The sequence below is a fragment of the Eretmochelys imbricata genome, chromosome 1, assembly GCF_965152235.1.
Source record: "Eretmochelys imbricata isolate rEreImb1 chromosome 1, rEreImb1.hap1, whole genome shotgun sequence".
NCBI classification, from domain to species: Eukaryota; Metazoa; Chordata; order Testudines; family Cheloniidae; genus Eretmochelys; species Eretmochelys imbricata.
In genome coordinates this window covers 197,323,676-197,347,668 of record NC_135572.1, presented here as the reverse complement: position 1 = coordinate 197,347,668, position 23,993 = coordinate 197,323,676, and the positions used below count along the sequence as shown (strand labels likewise).

At 42.9% G+C, this 23,993-nt stretch overlaps 1 protein-coding gene across 1 annotated transcript in view; it reads left to right on the top strand.

Annotated features, from left to right (window-relative positions):
* Positions 1-5,908: 5,908 nt before the first annotated feature.
* The window catches only part of ZPLD1 (zona pellucida like domain containing 1), a 39,895-nt gene continuing 21,810 nt past the window's right edge, over positions 5,909-23,993 (top strand). The window contains exons 1-2 of the mRNA XM_077807305.1: positions 5,909-6,014; positions 21,591-21,811. Coding sequence (XP_077663431.1) covers positions 5,909-6,014; positions 21,591-21,811 — 327 coding nt within the window. The remainder of the gene's footprint in view (positions 6,015-21,590; positions 21,812-23,993) is intronic.

Sequence of the window (23,993 nt, the reverse complement as noted above, 5' to 3'; positions counted from 1 at the left end):
TTTAATTGGTATTTGTATTTATTTTTCCACTCATATTCACTGGAATATGAATACTGGCAAAATGACCATGTAGACATATGGAGTGAATAGAACTGGAAGAATTGTTCCATAATTACAACTCAAGATATTTCACCATGTCCATCACTGATACAGACTCTAGGTTTGAAATCAGATTCAGTATTTTCTTGAATAAAAGTGTAGAGTCCTATTATACGCTGTTCAGTAGCATTCAGACATCTAGTAGGCATGTGTGAAAATTCTTGCAAACTTCAAATGTTCTGTAATTTTGATCATGGATTTTTCATGTCTGAAAATTTGTGTTGGAAAATTTTTCTTTCTTATTTATTCTTTAAAAAAACCCACACCTTCGAGTCATTCAATGAGGGATCATAAACAGCATCATGTGAGTTTGCTGACCTGTCAGACACTGTGAATAATGATAGATTTCTCTCATAAATTATTTGGTGAATACTTAAAAATAATAAATATATTAATGGAAATCAGGATTGGCTCACAAATGAATTGTGATCAAAATATAGGGCTAAATTAGTAACAAATCTTAGTTTGTAATGAAAATCCAGCCAGCCCTACCAAAGAATCATGTCAGATCTTGATTTCAAGATGGAAGGATGGGAGCGGAAGAAAATAAGTATGATAGACACAGAGCTTATCAGTCAGATGCAGAAGACCAGAGAGAGGGGCTCGAGCTGGATAATCCACAGACAATTACTTTGCCACAAACATCAAGTTATAGATTGATTTAAACAAAATGCTTTTGTATTCAATCACAAATAATACATTTAATTCTGGACATTTGTGAAGATTTTCTGCCACGGCAAAACTTGGGAAAGCAGGGTTAAGGTTCCAAAAAATGGTGATAATGATGTTACTGGGAGGTTGTTGTCACAATAGCTGTTTCTTTATGATGCAAAGTGTAGAACAGTCAGAACTGTCTCTGTGCTGTGCATATAAAGAACTAACTTGATTGAGTAAAGATCTCTGCTAGCTGTTTCTATATTGTGAAAATTTATTGTGTCATTAAATAGGGTCCTTAATTTGTAGACCATTTACATTTTGAATTGATTATTGTTTGTTTGAAAAAACGGAATAAACTGCAGTTTGCAAAATGACTTAATTAACCTGGCTTGATAGGTCTTTTTAAATCTCTGACTGTCCCTTTGTCCGTGTCCTTTCTATTAATGCTTGAGATATTAATCAAGTGAACTTCTGTTGGTGTTAATGGAAATCTTGTACACAAATTTCACCTCTGCCCCTAAATCCATAGGGAAAATAGAGCCTTTCAAAGTAGAAAATAGCATACTTAGTACGAGGGAGGGGGTAGGGGAAAAATCATTTGGAAGTGAAATTTTTATTAAACAGTTTAGAAAAATATTTTGATGTGTTTGGGCCACCTTTTCAGTTTTCTTCACAAAGCCAAAGCATTTGTGTTTTTTATAATCATTTGAACATTAAAGATTACTTGAGAAAACCCTCAGCAGAGACACCAATGGGAAAAGAGGACTTAGAAAAATAAATGAGAACTCAGCATGTGTCAGTCAAAATTAGATCAGGTTTTTCAGCTAAGGATTTCATAGCCATTAAGGATCATAGTTGCCTTATGGCATATGTCAGCATCTTTAGAGTCCTAAAACTTCAAACTGTCTTTTTGACAACTGACTATATTTCTTTCCTAGGCTAAGCAGCATTTTCAGGAATGTGCTGTGTGTGTTTTTCTTTTTCAAAATAGGCTCAAAGGACTTCACACAGCATAGTTAAAAAAATAGCAAAATTATGTATACCGTGATTATTTGCTCATTTTTTTTCTTGTTTAAATAGAAAAAAATATATTTTTTAAATACTGAAACTAGACTTAACTCTCTCTCAGACAGACAGACACACACACACACAATCCGTCGTGACTTGATTACAGTGTATAAACATCTTCACTAGGAGAAAATACAGGATACTAAAAGGCTTTTTAATCTAGCAGAAAGAGGCATTATGAGATCTAATGGCTGGAAATTAGTCAGACAAATTAGAAATAAGGCACACGTTTTTAGTGGTGGGGGTGATTAACCACTGGAACAAACTACCAAGGAAAAGTGATGGATTCTCTATCTCTTGAAGTTTTTCTAGAAGATATGCTTTAGTCAAACGCACATTACTTAAAACAGGAGTAACTGGATGAAATTCTGTGGCCTGTGTAATTCAGGAGGTCAGACTAATGATCTAATGATTGCTTCTGGCCTTAAAAATCTATGAATCCATATCTATATAAAATTCAGCAAATCGTCCAGATAAAATGATGAGGTTGATAATTATAATAGTCTGGCCATACGAGGTTATATAGGTATATAATTTTACACAGTCTGTTTGCTGCTGGTGTTGGTCCATTCACCAACAGGATGGTCACTAGCACTTTTGTACTGGAGTATTGCAATGAGTACTATGTGTTTTAACAGGCGGTGGACATGTGATGGGGAGACTTGGCTGTAGGTGTGCCACTGTGGGAGGCTTGCCCGGACTAGTGGTTCCACCAAACAGTTGTTAATCCAAAATATGGTATACTAAACTTGAGCCAGTGGTTGCAGAGGCTGTTCTATTCTGTTTTGCACAGGTTTTTAATACTGCACTCATCACTGTGTTATCTGCCAGAAGATCTACCCCATCTAATGTTGTATATAAATAATATTTCCTTAGATGTGGAATAAGCAGCATAACTACTGAAGATTCAATTGATTGTGTGTGTCAGCTTATACAGGTTAGGAACGTGTGCTACTTTTTTATACCTCCTTGGAGAAGAAATCCTAAACCTCAATGGAAAATTACCAAAGTCCCACCTTTAAGTTGTTCTTCTAAAAATAAGATGGGTAACGTGAAGCCATTGAAATTTTTTTACCCAATTTTTTTTGAAAAACATAAGTTGAACAAAAAACTAATCAGGCCCCCAGATCAGATTGCCTGGGCATGAATATGAAATGAAGGGTCCACTAGAGTATATTATACCTATAACAATCTGAGTATGTCTGTCTTTAACATGCTAGTCAGAAATATACAGTAGAATCCTGCCAGTGCCTGTTCCTGCCCCTATGAAATCTGTTGGAGTTGTCATTGACTTTAATGGTAGCAAGCTGAGTGCTAGAGATCAGGGTGTAGAATGTCTGAGTACTGTCTTTGTGATTTAATACGCTTCACTTCAAGGCTCTCTAATTCTGCCTTTCTACTGCAGATAAGTCTGCAGTTCCCAGGCCAAATCTTGAGGTTCTTCTTCAGTATTTACTCAGGAGCCAATTGTACTCTCCGTATCCATGTATGGAAGGGTCAATCCATGCATGAATCTCACCTCCACTAAATGGAAAGGGTGTGGGCTGCCTCTGCCCCCCCATACCTCCATCTTTCCTGCACTCCTTAAAAGATGACTCATGAGTCTGGTGTTCCATGAAAATCTCGGAGATGCATGCTCCTCACACTGAAGGGTTGGTAGGGGTGGGAAGATGGGGAGAAACTGAGCACTCTGCCCTTAGTCAGACAGACTTAAATTGAAGTCCAGTGAGTAAGGAGTAACTAAAAACTGAGTAGGCTTGTTAGATTCTGGCCTACTCAAGAGGTTACTGGAGAAGAAGTGCTGCAAAAGATGTTATTTATTTGGGTCCATTTCTTCTGTTTTCCTCCTCTCCTGCTAAGACAAATAAAACATCAGCAGCTGAGGTTAGGTTAAATATTCAAAATTTTAGAATTGACAGTAAAATCTGTTTTCCATTGAAACTGGAAAGGTTACTGTTGTTCAGTGTTTTCCTTAGCTGCTTTTCAGATCAGGGATTTTGGTAGTAAGAAAACCAGTGTAGCAGCTAGAGAGGTAAAGCCAGATGGATGTAAATCCAGTGTCATTCACTGAGATCACAATGTAACTGGATCAGAATCTGGCCCAAATAGAGCAGAATAATTGCAACTTTGTCCATCCAGTTCTGTAAAAGGAGAGGCGCCAGGATGTTTTACTGCAGGAGAGATGTCATTTTCCTGAGTGAAAAATCTGGTTCTTACAAAATAAAAATACAGATTGTATGTGAAAGAGCATTTCCAGCAGTGGGAAACAGAGGGTGAGGAGGAGAAAGTGAGAGAGTGCAAGTAAAGATTTTTGCAGCAACTCATGTAGCCAGCCATTTTCTTTCATAGCTTTTTCAACTCTTCTTGTCAACATTCACTGACAATAGGGTCTAATGAATGAAATAAGAGCCAAAATGTGCTCTTATTAACAATGCTTGAAATAAAATGGGATTGAACTTTTGTGACCGAGGAAATGTTGGCCCAGAAGCTGCACAATTGCTGTAAGACAAGCCTCTTTTGGATGTACCAATCAAAAATCTAGTTTGATTATACAGTACCATGTTTAATAAGAACCTACTATGTACGGTACTCCATTTTTTACTCCGTGCTTGTTCAAGCAAAACTGCACAGAAATTAATGGGTCAAATTTCTCCCGATTACACTCATGTAATTCCCTTGACTGTGCTGGGATTGCAAAAGTGTAAAGGAGAGCAGAATTTGGTTCAACGTTGTATATGCTCCAGCTTGCTTAAATTTTACTTGGAGGGGAGGAGGAGTTTTTGTGTACAGGGAATGTACCATATGAGGCTCTTGCTGCATGAGCCTTTTAAAAGGCTCATGTTTTGTTGGCTCTGTGGGCCCCATCCAAACCCCAATGGAGCTTTTCCGTTAATGTCAGTGTGCTTTGGATCAAACCTTGTGCAGGCACTAAAGATCCATTGGTACTTTTGCAAGAGAAAAGGGTTTAACCTAATGTCACTGGCTAGAACTTTTCCCTCACCCTACAATTGTCAACTCCTCTGCACTATGGCTGCCGTTCGCCATGCTAGAATGGCTGCATTTCAGTCATGTTGTATTTATACAGTTTGTGAAGGACTTTGAGATTATTTGGGATGAAAGACTGATGATCGTAATCTGAGTAATGTATCACTAGTACCACCATTATAGAAACCCAAACTTCGGAATTTACCACCTCTTAGAATTTCACAGCATCTACTGTCTGGAAACATATGGAGTATCTTAAGAGCTACATTAGGGTGCAAAGTTATTTCCTAAAATAGAAAAAGTTCTATGTCTTTTAAATTCTGCAAGTTGTAGATCTTTTGTCAAACATTTTTGACATTTTGATAAAGCAAACATTCTTCCTGATTGGCCTATGTTATATATCTATTGCATATACACTATATCTTGAGGGTTTTCCCTCAGTCAAGGTATGCTCTAATATGTCCATTTGTTCTGATTTCGGAGACTGGTTGCCAAATTTCATTAAATTTTCCGTTTCTATGCAAACTCTCTAGTAAAGGCCAATGCAACTGCAGGCATGCTTCCAAGGCAGAATTTGGTGATAAGATATAAAAAGACAGATTTATTTCAGCACCTTAAACTTGAGAAGTAACTTACATACATTTAGCCGTATTGTTTTCAATGGTTTACTGAAGGAAAACTGTTTTTCTATCAAATCTATCTGATTTGGCAATACCTCTCCTTAAGTATCTGAAATTAAAAGAACAAAAATACTCTCTGTATGTGACAGTTAAATGCTCTGTTAAATCTGTAATATACTTTTGAAGCCTTTATTTCTTAGCTGTTTTAGGAGCTTTTTTCAAACCTTGTTGGACTTTGTTCTTGCCAATAGGATATAGGTCAACTCCCTAGAAATCAATATGCATTACTCTAATCCAGCAGTTGGAGAAATGGGACCCCCTACCCGTGGTGTATTGTCAATTTGGTTTGTGAGCCTTGTCCCTGATTCCTGGGTTGAAAACCTGAGTGGCTATAGAATCGTTTAATTGTTGCATTAAGGCTCTTTAATGCAATAAACAGATGCATGCAATAACTTCATAATGTCTTGCTAGGTTTTGCAATGGAACGAATATGGTTACTGCTCCTCCTGACAATTCAGGTGCTTTCGGTGACTGCACAGTTCAATGGATATAACTGTGAGGCCAACCTACATAGCAGGTTTCCTGGTAAGTGTTAATGGGCTTTTTAGAATGGGCTTTTTAGAATGCCAACAGTGTGCTAGGTGCCTGCGGGCAGGTTTAAAGACAATAGGTTTGATTCTCTTCTCACTTAAACTGGTATAAATCATGGGTAACTCTGCTGAAGTTAAGAGAGTTACTCATGGTGCGAGAGGAGAATCAAATGTGTTTGAGCTACCCTAAAGAGTTTACCATCTAAATACACCTACAGGGAGAGCTTGCATCCATAACAAAATTTAACTCTTGTCATTACTGACATTGCTAGAATTGTGCAGCTGTTCACTGGATTTTTTTTTTTCTTTTACCAGTACCATTCAAGGCTCCTTGCTTCTAAGTGTTAATGAAACAGCATGTTGTTTGTAAATAGTGGCCTGAATTAGAATACATTAAGAGTACAGCTTGAAACTTACTCCAGGTTTACTCTAAGGGCTGGTCTACATTTATAGCTCAGCAGCTGCAGCTCTTTAGTGAAGACTATCTATGCCGTCAGCAGAGCTTCTCCCATGAACATAGGTACACCACCTCTCCCAGAGGCACTAGCTATGTTGATGGGAGAAGCCCTCCTGTTGAGGTACCACTGTCTATGCTGGAGGTTAGGTTGATATAACTACGTTACTCAGGGGCATGGAAAATCCACACCCCTGGGTGATGTAGTTATATAGACAAAAATTGGTAGTGTCGACCAAGCTTAAGAGTGGGTAATTCTCAGACAATCAGAACTTGTGGCTGCCTGATTCAGCAGCAGCATAAAGTGGACTCTCATTCTACCTATCTGTCTCCTTTCTGGTGTATGTGGGCGGGGAGGGGGGGGGAGGAGGGAAGAGGGTGTGTCTGGCAAAGACAGGGACATGGCAAGGCCTGACGTAATGTAACTTACAAATATCATTCATGTCAAGAACAAATCATGTCAAACCACCCTGATAGCTTTCTTTGACAGGATAACAAGCCTTGGAGATAGGGGGGAAGCAGTAGATGTGGTATATCTTGACTTTAATAAGGCTTTTGATACTGTCTTGCATGACCTTCTCCTCATAAACAAACTAGGGAAATACAACCTAGATGGAGCTACTATAAGGTGGGTGCAGAACTGGTTGGAAAATCGTTCCCAGAGAGGAGTTATCAGTGGTTCACAGTCATGCTAGAAGCACATAATGAGTGGGGTCCCACAGGGATCAGTTCTGGGTCTGGTTCTGTTCAATATCTTCATCAATGATTTAGATAGTGGCATACAGAGTACACTTAAAGTTTGTGGATGATACCAAGCTGGGAGAGGTTGCAAGTGCTTTGGAGGATAGGATTAAAATTCAAAATGATCTGGACAAACTGGAGAAATGCTCTGAAGTAAATAAGATGAAATTCAATAAGGACAAATGCAAAGTACTCCACTTAGGAAGGAACAATCAGTTGCACACACAGAAAATGGGAAATGACTGCCTAGGAAGGAGTACTGCAGAAAGGGATCTGGGGGTCATAGTGGATCACAAGCAAAATATGAGTCAATAGTGTAACACTGTTGCAAAAAAAGCAAATATAATTCTGGGATGTAGTAGCAGGAGTGTTGTAAGCAAGACACGAGAAGTAATTCTTCCACTCTACTCCAGCTGAGGCCTAATCAGTGTGGAGTATTGTGTCCAGTTCTGGGTGCCACATTTCAGGAAAGATGTGAACAAATTGGAGAAAGTCCAGGGAAGGGCAATAAAAATGAATAAAGGTCTAGAAAACATGACCTATGATGGAAGATTGAAAAAATTGGGCTTGTTTAGTTTGGAGAAGAGAAGACTGAGAGGGGACATAACAGTTTTCAAGTACATAAAAGTTGTTACAAGGAGAAGTGAGAGAAATTATTCTTCTTAACCTCTGAGGATAGGACAAGAAGCAGTGGGCTTAAATTGCAGCAAGGGCGGTTTAGGTTGAACATTAGGAAAAACTTCCTAACTATCAGGGTGATTAAGCACTGGAATAAATTGCCTAGGAAAGTTGTGGAATCTCCATCATTGGGGATTTTTAAGAGGAGGTTGAATAAACACCTGTCTGGGATGGTCTAAGTAATACTTAGTCCTGCCATGAGTGCAAGGGACTGGATTAGATGACCTCTCAAGATCCCTTCCAGTTCTATGATTCTATGTATTGGCAAGTTTTTTAAAAAAAATTAAAGTAAAATACTCCTATGGTTTAGGAGTTACCCCCTGCAGCTGGGGTAACTGTGCTCACACTGCCAGTATGACTGTATGCTATGAGAAGGTTATCTTGGGGAAGGCAATTTTGTCCCTGATTTTGAGCCCTCTGAAACATAGATGTGTGTTTTTGATAAAATTAGAGCTCATTCTACAGATGAGCATAATTTACACTCTGTGCATAATTGAGGAGAAGAGAGGAAAGTAGCTCCAAGCCAACTTTCTGCGCCCCTGTTCCTGGCCATCTTGGAGCCAGAACAACTGAGCTAGCCACTGCACCAGCTGGTATGCTCCCTATACAGTGGAGGGAAGAGAATGAGTGGCATAGAGCCAGTTTACACCATCTTTATTCCAGATGACAATTCCCCTGCGGCAGAGGGATCTTTGGCTGTCCATTCAGGCAAGGTTTGATTGGGGTTACACTGCCATAAAACCAAAGTGAAGCAGTGGAGAATCATGCCCTGTGTTTCTCAGGCCCATCTTTAATGATTATACATGGAAGTCTGTTTCAGGCTTCTTAAATTAACCTTTTAACAATGTTTCCTCTCAGTGTGTGACAAAGTTTTAGGATAATTCTTTCCATTACATATGCATCAAGAGGTGTATATTTGCTACTTGATACTCATGAACTACTCAAGCTACTTGTATTAGTTTATTGTGTGCATCTAGAGGACAGCTTTAAAGTGTGGTTCCACTCTGAAAAGGTCTCTGTAGCAGTGGCCCTGTTGGATGTTATGTCTATGGTCTCAATGATTCCAGATAAAATGTGTTCAGTGTACCAGTAAAAAGACACTTTTTTTCTACTGCCATTCTCAAAACTAACCCCAGGATGTGAGTCAAGCTGAGTTATTGGTGGTGGTGCACAAAGCCCTGCATGCTGGATCAGAGGGAGATTCCCCCCAGAGTACAGTTCGCCAGCAGGCAGGTGCATGAGTTCACAGGTGGGCTCACAGTCATGTCCATGAACCCCACAAAGCAGAACTACATCAGCTTCACTGCATAACATATGTCTGCTCTGTGTGTGTATTCACAGTGTAACAGGATGGACGAGGCTCAGACACCTCAGGGTCCTGCCACACCCATCCCGAGAAGGGGGCAGTGGAGCTAAGTTCTCCAAGTCACCTGGAGAGACTGCAGGAAGGAACCAATCAGGAGGGGAAATTGCAAGGGGCTAGCCAATCAGAGGGTTTCAGGCTAGTATAAAAGGAGCTGCAGAGCACACCTGACTCAGGTCCTTGCTGGAGCAAGAGGAGTGCAGGGGCTGTTCCTGGCTGGCCAAAGGGAATTGCAGCACCACAGACAGCTCAGTGCTGCCAGGGACCAGGGGAGTTCTGTCTGGAGAACTACTAGTAATAGTCTCTGTGCAATGATCTACCATTGTCCTTTTCTCTCATGCCTCTTTGCCTTGAGAGCTTATCTTAGTCCTGGTCTACACTAGGACTTTAGGTCGAATTTAGCAGCGTTAAATCGATGTAAACCTGCACCCGTCCACATGATGAAGACCTTTATTTCGACTTAAAGGGCTCTTAAAATCTATTTCCTTACTCAACCCCTGACAAGTGGATTAGCGCTTAAATCGGCCTTGCCAGCTCGAATTTGGGGTACTGTGGACACGACGGTATTGGCCTCTGGGAGCTATCCCAGAGTGCTCCATTGTGACCGCTCTGGACAGCACTCTCAACTCAGATGCACTGGCCAGGTAGACAGCAAAGAACCGCAAACTTTTGAATCTCATTTCCTGTTTGCCAGCATGGCAAGCTGCAGGTGACCATGCAGAGCTCATCAGCAGAGGTGACCATGATGGAGTCCCAGAATCGCAAAAGAGCTCCAGCATGGACCGAACGGGAGGTACGGGATCTGATCGCTGTTTGGGGAGAGGAATCCGTGCTATCAGAACTCCGTTCCAGTTTTCGAAATGCCAAAACCTTTGTCAAAATCTCCCAGGGCATGAAGGACAGAGGCCATAACAGGGACCTGAAGCAGTGCTGCGTGAAACTTAAGGAGCTGAGGCAAGCCTACCAGAAAACCAGAGAGGCGAATGGCCACTCCGGGTCAGAGCCCCAAACATGCCGCTTCTATGTTGAGCTGCATGCCATTTTAGGGGGGTCAGCCACCACTACCCCAGCCGTGTTGTTTGACTCCTTCAATGGAGATGGAGGCAACACGGAAACAGGTTTTGGGGATGAAGAAGATGATGATGATGATGAGGTTGTAGATAGCTCACAGCAAGCAAGCAGAGAAACCGGTTTTCCCGACAGCTAGGAACTGTTTCTCACCCTGGACCTGGAGCCAGTACCCCCTGAACCCACCCAAGGCTGCTTCCTGGACCCGGAAGGCAGAGAAGGGACCTCCGGTGAGTGTACCTTTTAAAATACTATACATGGTTTAAAAGCTAGCATGTGAAAGGATTAATTTGCCGTGGCATTCACGGCTCTCCTGGATGTACTCCCAAAGCCTTTGCAAAAGTTTTCTGGGGAGGGCAGCCTTATTGCGTCCTTCATGGTAGGACACTTTACCACTCCAGGCCAGTAACATGTACTCGGGAATCATTGTACAACAAAGCATTGCAGTGTATGTTTGCTGGCGTTCAAACAACATCCATTCTTTATCTCTCTGTGTTATCCTCAGGAGAATGAGATATAATTCATGGTCACCTGGTTGAAATAGAGTGCTTTTCTTCAGGGGACACTCAGAGGAGCCCGTTTCTGCTGGGCTGTTTGCCTGTGGCTAAACAGAAATGTTCCCCGCTGTTAGCCACGGGGAGGAGGGAGGGTTGAGGGGGTAGCCACGCAGTGGGGGGAGGGAAAATGCAACCTTGTAACAAAAGCACATGTGCTACGTATGTAATGTTAACAGCAAGGTTTACCCTGAAAGAGTGTAGCCACTGTTTTATAAAATGTGTCTTTTTAAATACCGCTGTCCTTTTTTTTTTCTCCACCAGCTGCATGTGTTTCAATGATATCAGGATCTTCTCCTTCCCAGAGGCTAGTGAAGCTTAGAAAGAAAAAAGAACGCACTCGTGATGAAATGTTCTCTGAGCTCATGCTGTCCTCCTGCACTGACAGAGCACAGACGAATGCGTGGAGGCAAATAATGTCAGAGTGCAGGAAAGCACAAAATGACCGGGAGGAGTGGTGGCGGGCTGAAGAGAGTAAGTGGTGGGCTGAAGACAGGGCTGAAGCTCAAATGTGGCGGCAGCGTGATGAGAGGAGGCAGGATTCAATGCTGAGGCTGCTGGAGGACCAAACCAGTATGCTCCAGTGTATGGTTGAGCTGCAGCAAAGGCAGCTGGAGCACAGACTGCCACTACAGCCCCTGTGTAACCAACCGCCCTCCTCCCCAAGTTCCATAGCCTCCACACCCAGATGCCCAAGAACGCGGTGGGGGGGCCACCGGCCAACCAGCCACTCCGCCACAGAGGATTGCCCAAAAAAAAGAAGGCTGGCATTCAATAAATTTTAAAGTTGTAAACTTTTAAAGTGCTGTGTGGCATTTTCCTTCCCTCCTCCACCACCCCTCCTGGGCTACCTTGGTAGTCATCCCCCTATTTGTGTGATGAATGAATAAAGAATGCATGAATGTGAGCAACAATGACTTTATTGCCTCTGCAAGCGGTGATCGAAGGAAGGAGGGGAGGGTGGTTAGCTTACAGGGAAGTAGAGTGAACCAAGGGGCGGGGGGGTTTCATCAAGGAGAAACAAAGAGAACTTTCACACCGTAGCCTGGCCAGTCATGAAACTGGTTTTCAAAGCTTCTCTGATGCGTATCGCGCCCTCCTGTGCTCTTCTAACCGCCCTGGTGTCTGGCTGCGTGTAACCAGCAGCCAGGCTATTTGCCTCAACCTCCCACCCCCCCATAAACGTCTCCCCTTTACTCTCACAGATATTGTGGAGCACACAGCAAGCAGTAATAACAGTGGGAATATTGGTTTCGCTGAGGTCTAAGCGAGTCAGTCAACTGCGCCAGCGCGTCTTTAAACGTCCAAATGCACATTCTACCACCATTCTGCACTTGCTCAGCCTGTAGTTGAACAGCTCCTGACTACTGTCCATCTCAACCCAGAATTCCAATGGGCAGCGGAGACTGCGGGAACTGTGGGATAGCTACCCACAGTGCAACACTCCGGAAGTCGACTCTAGCCTCGGTACTGTGGAAGCACTCCGCCGAGTTAGTGCACTTAGAGCATTTTCTGTGGGGACACACACACTCGAATATATAAAACCGATTTCTAAAAAAACGATTTCTATGAATTCGACCTTATTCCGTAGTGTAGACATACCCTTAGTGCTAGCCTCTTTCAATCAGGACTCTCTTTTTCTCCCCCAGACTTCTGTCTGGAGAGCCTGTACCCCGTCTTTGCCCTGATCTCTCAGGGTTTACTCTCCCAGGTATTTCTTCCCTGGAAAGCATGTCTGCAGTCCCTGACTCACTTTCTTTTCCTGGATTTCAGAGTCTCTGTATGCTGATCCTCTAGCTGCATCACATAATCATATACTGTGTTGAGCAAGTGCTGTTTTTCATCTTTGATGAACCAGAGATCTTTGGTCATCTGCTCATTCTTGAACATGAGATCCTCCTGCTCTCTTTCGGCTGCCTCTAGTTGTTTCACCAGGTCATTATCTCTTAGGAGGGAGCTCACGGAGCCTGTCTGTGCTACTCCCCTCCCTATCCAAGTGTCCTGTTCTATACCCCTGCCCTTCTTTGACCTTTCCCCATTGGAGTGATTCTGTCTGGGCCTCTGTGCTAGTTTGCACAGTGGTTATTTCAATCTGAGTTCCAGAGCTCCATCTGTGTTCCCACTGTAGCCCTCTGGGTTCTCTCCCTTTGGGCCTGGGCCAATGCTTCCTGCAAAGCCAAGCATTGGTCCCTCTGCCCCTGGGCTTCCACCTGTGCCCGGGCCAAGTCCTGCTCTACCTAGACCTTCTGGCTAATGATTTTTCCCTCAGGAGATGTTGGCTGCACTCAACTTTTGTTGGCACTTCCTCAGTGGGTCCCACATATCTGGGGCATTCTGATCTCGCCTTCAGGCTCTTTTCTGGGATCTCCTTACCTGGATCCCAGCCCTTCCGCTTTCCTTCCCAGCTGAGCTTGGACCCTCTAGGTCCTGGGTTGCTGTCCAGGTCTTTTCCACATGAGGGCTGAATAACTCCCCAGTCTCTTCCCAAAATCATGGGTCATGGCAGGTCCTTGACCACACCAGCACAGTTGAGCTCTCCGGCCCTGTATCTCCAGCCCAACTTCTGCTGTGGGATAGACTCGGGTCTCCCGATTGTACACAGGAGACATGTATTGGGAGGTGCCAGTCCAGGCCAGTTGCCCTCACGTGGTGATCCCCCACAAAAGTATACCCACACCCTGAGCCTACCAGACCCTTAACTATGGTGTCTTCAAGCCTGACTGTCACAACCCATGGTGGGAACACTCTGATCTTTGGAGTATACTCCCACAGATTGGTCCTATTGTAACAAGTTTAGTCACACTCCATTACTGGGCAGTTCCTTTTAATATGCCTGCACTGACCACACCTGTAGCACACTATTGGGTCTCCTAGCTCCTTCCCACTAGTACTTCCTATAGGCTGCAGGGCTTCCTGGACCCCTTGCTGTTGCAGTGTACCTCCTAACTCTAGAAGCCTTGGGGCTTTTCCCCCCATGCAAGCTTCCCTGGGCCACCCCCTGGTGAATACCTCTCAGTTCACCGAGGAACTTGGGCTGTTCCTCTTCTTTGGCCTCAAAGTAGACCTCAGCTTGCTTGACTGCTTCCCCCATGGAAGTCAGCTTGAAATGCCTTACCCAGCTTAAAATGCCCCTCCTGGTAGGACCTTCAGGAATTGCTCAAGGACCACCTGATCCAGGAGCTTCTCCACCGAGCTGGTCTCTTGACAAAGCCAGCCCAACTCCAAGTCCTGTAACTTCTAGGCCACTACCCATGGCTGTTCTCCTTGAAGGAATGATTCTGTCCAGAACTTGTGCCAGTATGCCTTCGGAGTCATCCCCAGCCAATCTAAAATGGCTGCCTTCATCACTGGGTAGGAACTCACTTGCTCATCACTTACCACTCAGTAAGCTGCTTGTGCCTCACCCATCAGAAATGGTGCTATGTTGGCCACCAGTGGCCTCTTCCAATCCTGCTACCTTTGCCACCCACTTAAAGGTTCAGAGGAAGGCCTCAGGGTCATCGTCCAGTCCAAGCTTTGCCAGGCCCAGTGCCAATGGACCACCCAGTTCCATCACCATCTGGGTTCCCAGCTGTGGCATGACCCAGCTGCCTCTGTGTCCACTCCTGCTGGCTGGAGTGGATCTCCTGCAATCATTGCTGTGCTGCAAACTAAGCTTCCTGTTTCAGCAGGTTCTCCATCAATTGTAACAGCAGAGCCTGGGTCCGCTTCTGCTGCATAGCAGACCCCTGCTGCTGCTGGCCTGCCATCCACAGACAAATCACCTCTTCCATAATCATGCCCCTTGTTGATCAGGGGTTGGTCTGAAAGATCACCACTTCTGATACCAAATATAATGGCATGGCACCCACCTCTCAAGAGCACCCTTTCTGGTCAGGTGTGTCTGCAGTCTTTAAACAGTCCCAGCCCTGATATCAAGCCATACCCCCAGAGCTTCCTCCCTGGAGGCAATGGTTTTGCCCTCTGTGGGTCCTTCTGGCCTCAGGTCGCCACTGGGCCACTAAGTAGTTCAGATCCCCTTCTGGGAGTTTATTGTTGTTCAATTGTAGGCCACTTCCCCAGTGGCCTATGGTGCGGGGGGAACCTGGGCCCATCCACTACTCTGGATCACAGCCCAGGCACCTTGAGAATAGCAGCCAGGTGCCACTCTGTCTCTTTAACAAAACTGCTTTCAGTTCCCTGGGCCATTTCCCCACAGCCCCAGCCTTCACGGATGCTTCACCCTTACCTCAGGTCTCTTATATGTTCAGCCTCTGGAGCCATCCAGGAGCTCTTCCTCACTCCCCTGGTCCCTGCCAGCCCTAAGCTATCTGTAGTGCTGCAGTTCCTTTTGGCCAGCCAGGAGCAACCTCTGCACTTCTCTGGTTCCAGAAAGGATCTGACTGTGGTCTGCATTACAGCTTCTTTTATACTAACCTGAAACCCTCTGCTTGGATAACCCCTTGCAACTTCCCCTCCTGATTGGCTGCTTTCTTCACAGTCTCTCTAGGTAGCTTGGAGGACTTAGCTCCACTGCTCCTTTCCTGGGATGGGTTTGGTAGGACCCTGAGGCCTGCAGCAGAGGGCCTCTGGGCCCAGTCCACCCATCACACTGTGAATATACATACAAAGCAGATATATGTTATGCAGTGAAGCTCATGTAGTTCTGCTTTGTGGGGTTCATGGACATCGCTGTGAGCCCACCTGTGAGCTCATACACCTGCCTGCTGGGGAGATGTGCTCTGTGGAAACTCCCTCTGTTCCAGCATGTAGGACTTTGGCACAGCTTATGGGCTTGACATGGGTATGGATCACAGAGCCTCTGGCCTGCTTCTTCTCAGACGAGGTGAGTAGGGGGAATGGATGTGCAACGACGACTCGTGCAATGATGAAGGTGTGACAGCAGTCCTCGAGCCTGAGTATGGTAGAGATTACTTCTGGATCGCCCCATTCTGCATTTGTTCCACGTGTAGAATTTCCCTTGATGTTTCTTGCTTGAAATTCCCCATTGGCAAGTGCAGAATTTCCAGCTGAGAACTGCACTACAGATTCCAAATGAGGTTTTTTTTTCCCAAAAGTTGTTTTGCACAAAAATAATGAAAAAAGTTTGGCAAATATATGCAAGTTTGGCTTCTGCATGTGTAAACGAAGGAAATAAAATCTCCCTAAAGCAAACATCAGAAAAGCAGCAGCAGCCTATCCATTTTTCATTTGATTATATTTTTATCATTTATTGCTGGGGTGGCATCTTGCACACCTGTGGCATTGCATAAATAATCTCTCACAATTTTGATTTATGCTGTTTGAAGGCTGATTCCAAGCTAAGGCTTGAACTAGTCTGTTGGATAGAAGAAAAAGTATTATACTGATGAAGTGAAAATCCTATACCTTAATATTTAAAGACTAGAACTTTGTAGCACGGACTAAATTTTGCTGGAATAGTTCTGTCCGCTAGAAATGGGACAAAAAATAATCGCTCCCTTTAGCTGAGATAGCTATGCTGGAAAAACCACCAGTGTAGACCCAACTATTTTTAAAAATCAAGGTTGATTTTTCAAATTATACTTTCAAGGATGCTTTATTTACATGAAAATGACATTGTTCTTTGGTAACCCTAGAAAAGTTAGCATTGAAATGTGGGACTGAAAATCATGTACCCATGGAAGTCTTCAGCGTCATCTTCATCTAGGGCACCACTGCTAGATATGTTGTCATATGTTGTCATAGATATGTTGCTAGATCCTTGTCCATGCTGCACTTGGATGTCTTCCTACAAGGGAGGCTGCTCTCCAAACATTTGCAGAGTAGTGTGCATCTAGTCTTTGCACATGAGCATTTAAGTAGCTGAAGGATTGATTCATGAGGGCAAGGTATTTGACACCTGGCTGGTGTGATCAGTTCATCTTCCAAGACCCATCCATGCCCAATAGGGGAGGGTAGTTTTGGATGCACTCGCTCATCCTACAGCCATTCCATTGCTTGATAATCCACCCTCTTGATAGCAAATGCAAGAGGGCATTGATAAATGAACAGCTTGTTGGTGGCAATTTTTCTTTGTTTGTCTGCTTCTTGGAAAATATTCACTGATTATAGCTCTGCAAGTGTCACAGTGTTGGTCTTCAGACGGTAAACGTTGCAGATAAATGCCTTGAGTGCATTTATGAACTCATCAGTGACTGCTTCAGCTGTCCTTGCTCTGAAAGTGCTTGGAAGAGTCTTCAGAGGCTAAATCAAATGCCTTCTGGTAAGATAATTTGGTCTTTCCAACCAAGCTGCCAGAAAGGTAACATCCTGAAAGGGCATGGAAACCTAGCAGTGTGTCAGCTTTTAATTGTCTAAGTGATAGGAAAACATCTTTGAGGGATATACAGTGATTCTGTACCCCAGCAGCCTGCACAAAACCAGAATCTTGTGGAAGTTTTGGGTAGAGTCTTACAAAGTGCACTAGAACATCTGTGTCTTGTGCAAAAATCCAGAGTTTAGTAGCACCTCTCTCTCTGGCACTGATCGCAGGCAAGATAATTTTAGTGTCAACCTCCTCATGGGAATGAAGAAGAAGAAATCCCACTGAACAGTGCAGGGCAGCAGCTTCATTATGCCATGTAATGGTGAAACTCTTTAAGCAATTCTTCACAATCTGGAGCATTTTTCCTGCCAGATGTGTGCTTAACTCATCCTTCATGCGAGTATGGGACAGTAGCTTCTCCACTGTGACATTGGAGATGTTGGTGGAGTCAAACATTTTATATTGCCCAGGTGTAATATCATGGAGTCTCTTCTTTCTGGTAATATTTTTTTAATTGATTCCTCTGCATACATGTCAAATAAGAGGTAGACATCATCATAGGTCCAGTATTTTCTCCGTAGCCTCATAATGAAGTGATCAGCCAATTCTCAGCAAGTGTTAACAGTTTCTGGTTTGTTGAGAGCTTCTACCTCAGCTGTGTCATCTAGACTGCTACACTGAAAGGCCTCTGCTGGCATAAAGTACTGGTCATGTTGTCGGTAGATGCTGGTTTAGGAAGACAATGCAAGAAGTGCATGTTTGCTGTTCACCTAGCAAACATGCATTGAATTTCTGTCGCATTCAAACGTCAATTTGGTACCATTTTACCAAGTACAATTTGGTACTTGACCTATGTTAGACTTTGGGAAACATCACAATGAGATCTTGACATGACCAGGAGACGAGCAAACAATGACCTGTCTGCGGTCAGCTCTGTCATAGTCCCTGTCACCATCATTCTGAATGTCGTCTTTGCATTAGAACACAGCTTTAGGCTGTTCTTCTTGATTCTGTAGATTTTTATGAATCAAATGACACCTCCCTTACCTTTCTGTCATTAACTTGCCCACGGAATTACATGTGCTCCCAGACTAAACAGCTGTCTTTGGGTTTAAAGCACAGTTGCCAACTTTCATGAGGTAAATAAGCACTCTGACTTTCAAAGTAAGCCAAATATCATGCTAATCCCATTTCAAAACAAGCCAACCCCTAAGAATCCCAACACTCTGTGAGTAGATTCCCTCCTCCGGTGTGCAGTCTGGCACTGTGGTGGGCCTGCTGTGCACCCCTGACTCTCTTCCCCCTTATCCCTGCTTGCCCCCCCTTTCCCTTGCTTGCCGGGAGCTGATAAAAAAAAAAAAAAAAAAAAAAGAAGCAACAAGCTACAACAAGCAGCAAGTTACAAGCCAAACAAGCTACAAGTCAAAAACTAGCCAACAAGCAACTCACAAACCAATTAAGCCAAAAACAAGCCCAATTTCTGCATTTTTTCCCCCGGGTTTGGCATGTCTGGTTGAAAGCTCAAATTTTTACTTCAAATTCTCTCTCTCCCTCTCTCCTCAGAAATGACCAGAGAGCAGTAGACCTCAAAAACCATCTTGGTGAAAACTTTGTCAAAACAGATAATCTCTTCAAAATGTTCCGGCTTTGTCAAAACCAGATATTTTGATTAAATTTTATGGCATCAGAAGTGTTCCAACTAGCTTCCTTAGTCTACTTTTCATTCAGTCTGTTCTAAGGCAAAATCTTGGCAGCATATGGAAGTGTGCCTGGATAAAACTGAGCTAAGGATCTCCGTGGATGTGGGTCATACTATCCTGAATCTATATCTATGCATATATATATATATGCCCACCAGTACCACAGTATCTGAGCACTTTGCAGTCTTAACTGTATTGATCCAACCAACACTCCTGTGAGGAAAGACAGTGCTAATATCCCCATTTTACAGCTGGGAACTGAGGCACAGAGAGATTAAGTGACTTGCCCAAGATCACATAGGAAGTCTGTGACAGAGCAGGGTCTTGAATGCAGGTCTCCCAAGTCCCAGGCTAGCACCATTGGACCATCATTCCTCTCTGCTACTATTTGAAAAACACAAAGGAGATGCATTTTGCAGTGAAAGTATGAAAAATTTGTAAATTAAGCCTACGCATGTAAATTACTAGTGTTCAGTGTCATAAATTCAGTAGAAACTAGCCTGAATTAAAGCATTCAGGGAGGGGAAGTAGGGGTCTTTGCCTCTGGATTCAGATTCATCTCTTAACATCTGTACTCTGTTTTTTGAGTTGCAGAATGGGCAGATTATACAGGAGTAACCCTAGGTACAGTGACAGGGAAGAACTCGGTATTGGGAAAGGCCAGATTGTTATAATATAATCCAGAGGTAATAAATATATAATTTACAGAGCTAGGGCACTGCTCCTCTTAAAGTCCATGAGAGTTCTGAAAATGACTTTAAAGGTAAAGTAAAAAGCACACTTCAAAAGTTGGTAGGAGTGAGGGTGGATACTTTTATTTTACATTTACATTTGGCTGCTGGCAACACTGCAGCATAACCTTAATGGTAAGTTCCTGTTGCTATGCCCTCTTTTCCTGCTGCCCCCTCCTCCTTAACATATAACTGGAGTGAGTGACTTGCTACCCATATCTACTGACGGCAAAGGGCCTGATTCCTCTCATACCTTTGTAAATTGGGGAGTAATTCCATGGAAATCAACAGAATTGCATATGCTTATGTGTGAGGAAAATCCCAGCCCACCTCAGCCCAGCTCCTCCTACTTGCCTCCTACACCCATTTCTGCCCAGTGCTTAATGTCTGATATGTACAGCAGGACCGAGTTTGGCCTGTTATGTACTGTATTTGATTATTTTTTCTTTAATGCCACCATTTAAGGCTGCATGTAGTGCTGACGTAGCTGTGTTGGCCCCAGGATATTAGACACCCACCTTGTCTCATGATTAAGGCTATCCACATGAAATTGCCTGGGCTTCTGTTGCATGGGGAAGAGCCAGTGCGTTGCAATGGAGATTCATTTCCTTCTGCTGTGGCAAATGCAGCACAACAATTTATTCGAGTTCGAGCAGTTGTAATGGGATAGTATTGACTGAAGTTGTTCTGCCATTTTCAGTAGCACTAAATCCTGAAGCAAATGCAATAAACTAGTTGTTGTTTAAAGGAGTAATGCCTGCATTTAACATGCTGAAAAATGTCTCTTTGTCGAGCATTGAAAAAAATGTTTAATAGGGTGCAGTCAGGAATGAGTCTGAAGGCAAAAGCTATATTATCTTGCACTGAAGCTAAACATAACTATCACTTGTTCCTCTAGCCCAGAGGTTCTCAAACTGGGGGTTGGGTCCCCTCAGGGGGTTGCGAGGCTATTACATTGCGAGCTGTCACCCTCCACCCCAAGCCCTGCTTTGCCTCCAGCATTTATAATGGTGTTAAATATGTAAAAAAGTGTTTTTAATTTATAAGGGGGGGGGGGAAACACTCAGAGGCTTGCTGTATGAAAGGGGTCACCAGTACAAAAGTCTGAGAACTACTGCTCTAGCCTGTTGTGATGTGTACAATTCTTTCACTGAAGATCACAAGAGTCTTCAGGACTTTCAAACACAAGGCCATTCTTCATCTAAAAATCTTTGGAACAGAAAGATGTGACTAGTTCTAATTGCCATTTTCTAGGTATTTTGTATTCAAGATGTTACAATTTGCAGTATGGTACATCTCCAACATACTTCACTTTATTGATCACTATCTCTCACAAGCCAACTGATTCGTATTGATGCTAACACTGAGTATTCTTAAAAAGGAAATCTTCAGAACAGTCATAATGAATTAATCTTATAAACTATTGATTGCACTTCAGTCCTTTAACTGTCCTGTTTGAGCCTGTACTTGGCACATGAAGTGGACTCTATCCTGCCTCAGATAAGCACTCTCAGCTTCTGTGAGAGTTGTACAGTTGCAATGGAGGGCAGAATTCAGCCCCCTGAATTTCTATTGAAAGCAGTGGGAATTACAAATGTATTCATACAGTGCCTAGCACAATGGTGTCCTGGTCCATAATAAATAAGGGCTTCAGGATCAGGACCTATACATTTAACCCTTTGCCCATTTGTATCCCTTGGCATTCTCTCAGTTTGTCAATGAGCTTATGATTTATTTAATGGTGAGATTTTGGGTAATCACTTAAATTCCATGGTAGATTATATTCCAAGTATTTTAGTTCTGATTCTTCATCAGCCTAGTTAAAGAACAGATTAGTGAGGTTTTTACTTGATAACACAATACGGCTCAAACCCTCTGACAATAGTATGAAGAGTGATATGATAGATCTGTAGAATATAACCAGACTAACTGATGTAGGAGTCATCCTAGCATTCCTATATAGTTGTCAAAAGAAATCCCAGTTCTTACATTTGCTTTTCCTGTATTTTCCTTACAGCTGAACGAGATATCAGTATCTACTGTGGAGTACAGGCAATTACTATGAAGATTAATTTTTGCACAGTTCTTTTTTCTGGTTATTCTGAGACAGATTTGGCCCTGAATGGGAAACATGGGGACGCTCACTGCAAGGGGTTTATAAATAACAACACCTTTCCAGCAGTGGTCATCTTCATCATCAATCTCAGCACTTTGGAGTCCTGTGGAAGCACTCTTGTGGTAAGGCAAGATCACTGTCAGATTGTATAATAGGTAGTAGTGCCTGGAATAGAGTGTGGGGGGTGCTCGAGCATTGTATCCTATACAAAAACCTCTTATATACTTAGTAAAAATTTGCTTTTTGAAAGAAATGAATAGCTCATCAATTTGAGTGCCAATAAGAAGCCAAGGACTAGGATATAGTGGTAGACAACAACTTTATTCTTATAGAGCTAGTTTGGAATTTTCCTTCAAAAGGATTTTTCACTGGAAAATGCAGTTTCTGCAAAATCAAAACTTTCTGCAGGAATAGTTCAATTTTGTGGAAGTTTTCCAAATTTCCATCTGGAAAAATGAAACAAATATTTTATTTGGGGTTGATTTTTCATGGGAGTTGTAGTTCAAGCTCCCTGACTGAACTAAATTTCCCATGGTGCAACACAGTCTGCCCTCTGACTGAGTGGCATGATGCATCATGGAAGTAATGTGTCTGCAGGCTCATCATGGGAGATGTAATCTGGCCAGGAATCCTGACTCCTAGTGGAGAATGGAGACATCAGGTATCTGAACTACAGCTCCCATGAGGCAATGCACCACCATAGGGAAATGCTGTATAATACTGAATTGACCTGAAACAAATGCTTTGCCATTTCTGAATCAAATATTTTTAGAACGTCTCAATTTCAATATTTGAATTTTTCATCCGATTTCAGGACAAAAATAAACATTGAAACATCGGAATTTCCCACAGGAAGGAAATTCAGATTCTCACTCAGCTCTAATTCTTATTTAATATACTGCAAGTGTATGTACCACAACTGCTGCTGGATGGTGTAAGACCTGCTCAAATGTCTAATTTATGTTGTGCTGTAGTGGTTGGTCAGCAGAAGGATGGAAGCCTTAATAGTGTTAACAACTAGTTGAGATTCTCTTTTAGCGGAAGAGGTAAATACTTGTGTTTCTAGAGCCAATCATCTTAGACTTGATATGCTATGCAGCATAAATGACAGCTGTGATATCTGGCTGTGTGCAGACAGCTACAGATGAGTTATACTCAGGTTGTCACTTAAGGCAAGATTCTGGTATCTTTTTTGCAGAGCTGTAATTTAATTAACTTTAATGGAGTTACTCCTGATTTATACCAACGTGAATGAGAGCAGAATTAGGCTCTCCGTCTTCTAAATTGTCGTATCCAACAATGCCTCAATCTGTGGGGCAAGCCCAGATTTTAGACTTGAATTTCCTTCTACCCCTTAAGAATTGTTGTTCAACTTTTCGCTATAGGTTGGATCGCTGCAGTATGCTTTCAGATGTAAGGTGGGGATTTCCGACACACACAGGGATGGTCTGGGTCACTGAAGCCTCCAAAATCTGCATTAAGTAATTTACAAGAATAACAACTTACAATATTTTGCAAGATTGCCATTTATAGCCAGAGTTGATAATGACACTTCAACTTAAGTACTCCTAGCATTTTTTGTTATATGTTCCTGTTTTCAGTTGCTTATAACTTTGCCAAAGTGTTCAGACTGAAACTTTCTATGTGCATTCTCTGTCTCAAGCTGAATTTTCTTTTTAAAGGTTCAGCAAAAATAGTTCAGTTTTTTCCAAGGGTAAGGTTAGGAAAAATGGGTAGTGTTGCCAATGCTACTCCCCACCCCAAACTGTGTGGCTTTCTTATGTTTTAAAAAGAGCTCTACCACCTCCATAGTTTGGAGCAAGGCCTTGAAATTTGGCCGACAGCTCTAAGGTCAGAAAGATGTCTTTTGCTGTTCCCATGAAAATTACCCAGATTGGGCAAAATTATAAGCCTCTGAAAATTGCCATTTTGACATGTTCATAGAGCTTGTTAGAAATTTGCTGTTAAAATCTTTGAACATTCTGCCTGCTCTGTGCATTCTCTTTGGAGCTCCCTATATAGCAAATTCATACCATTCTCTTTGGAGCTCCCTATATAGCAAATTCTCTGAATATGCACTCATGCCCCACAGGGCTCCCTATGTGTATCCAGATAGTGCAAAGATAAAGCAACAGCTTGCAGGGAAACAATAGCATCCCTTATGGTTTAGGTATGCTGGGCTGAGAGTCAAGAGGAGACCATGAATACTGATCTCAGCTGTTCCATTCACAGGTGTTAATACCCCCCACGTTTCAGAGCCCTTATTGCTAAACAAGGCTCATACCTCTCTGCTTCATGAGGGAG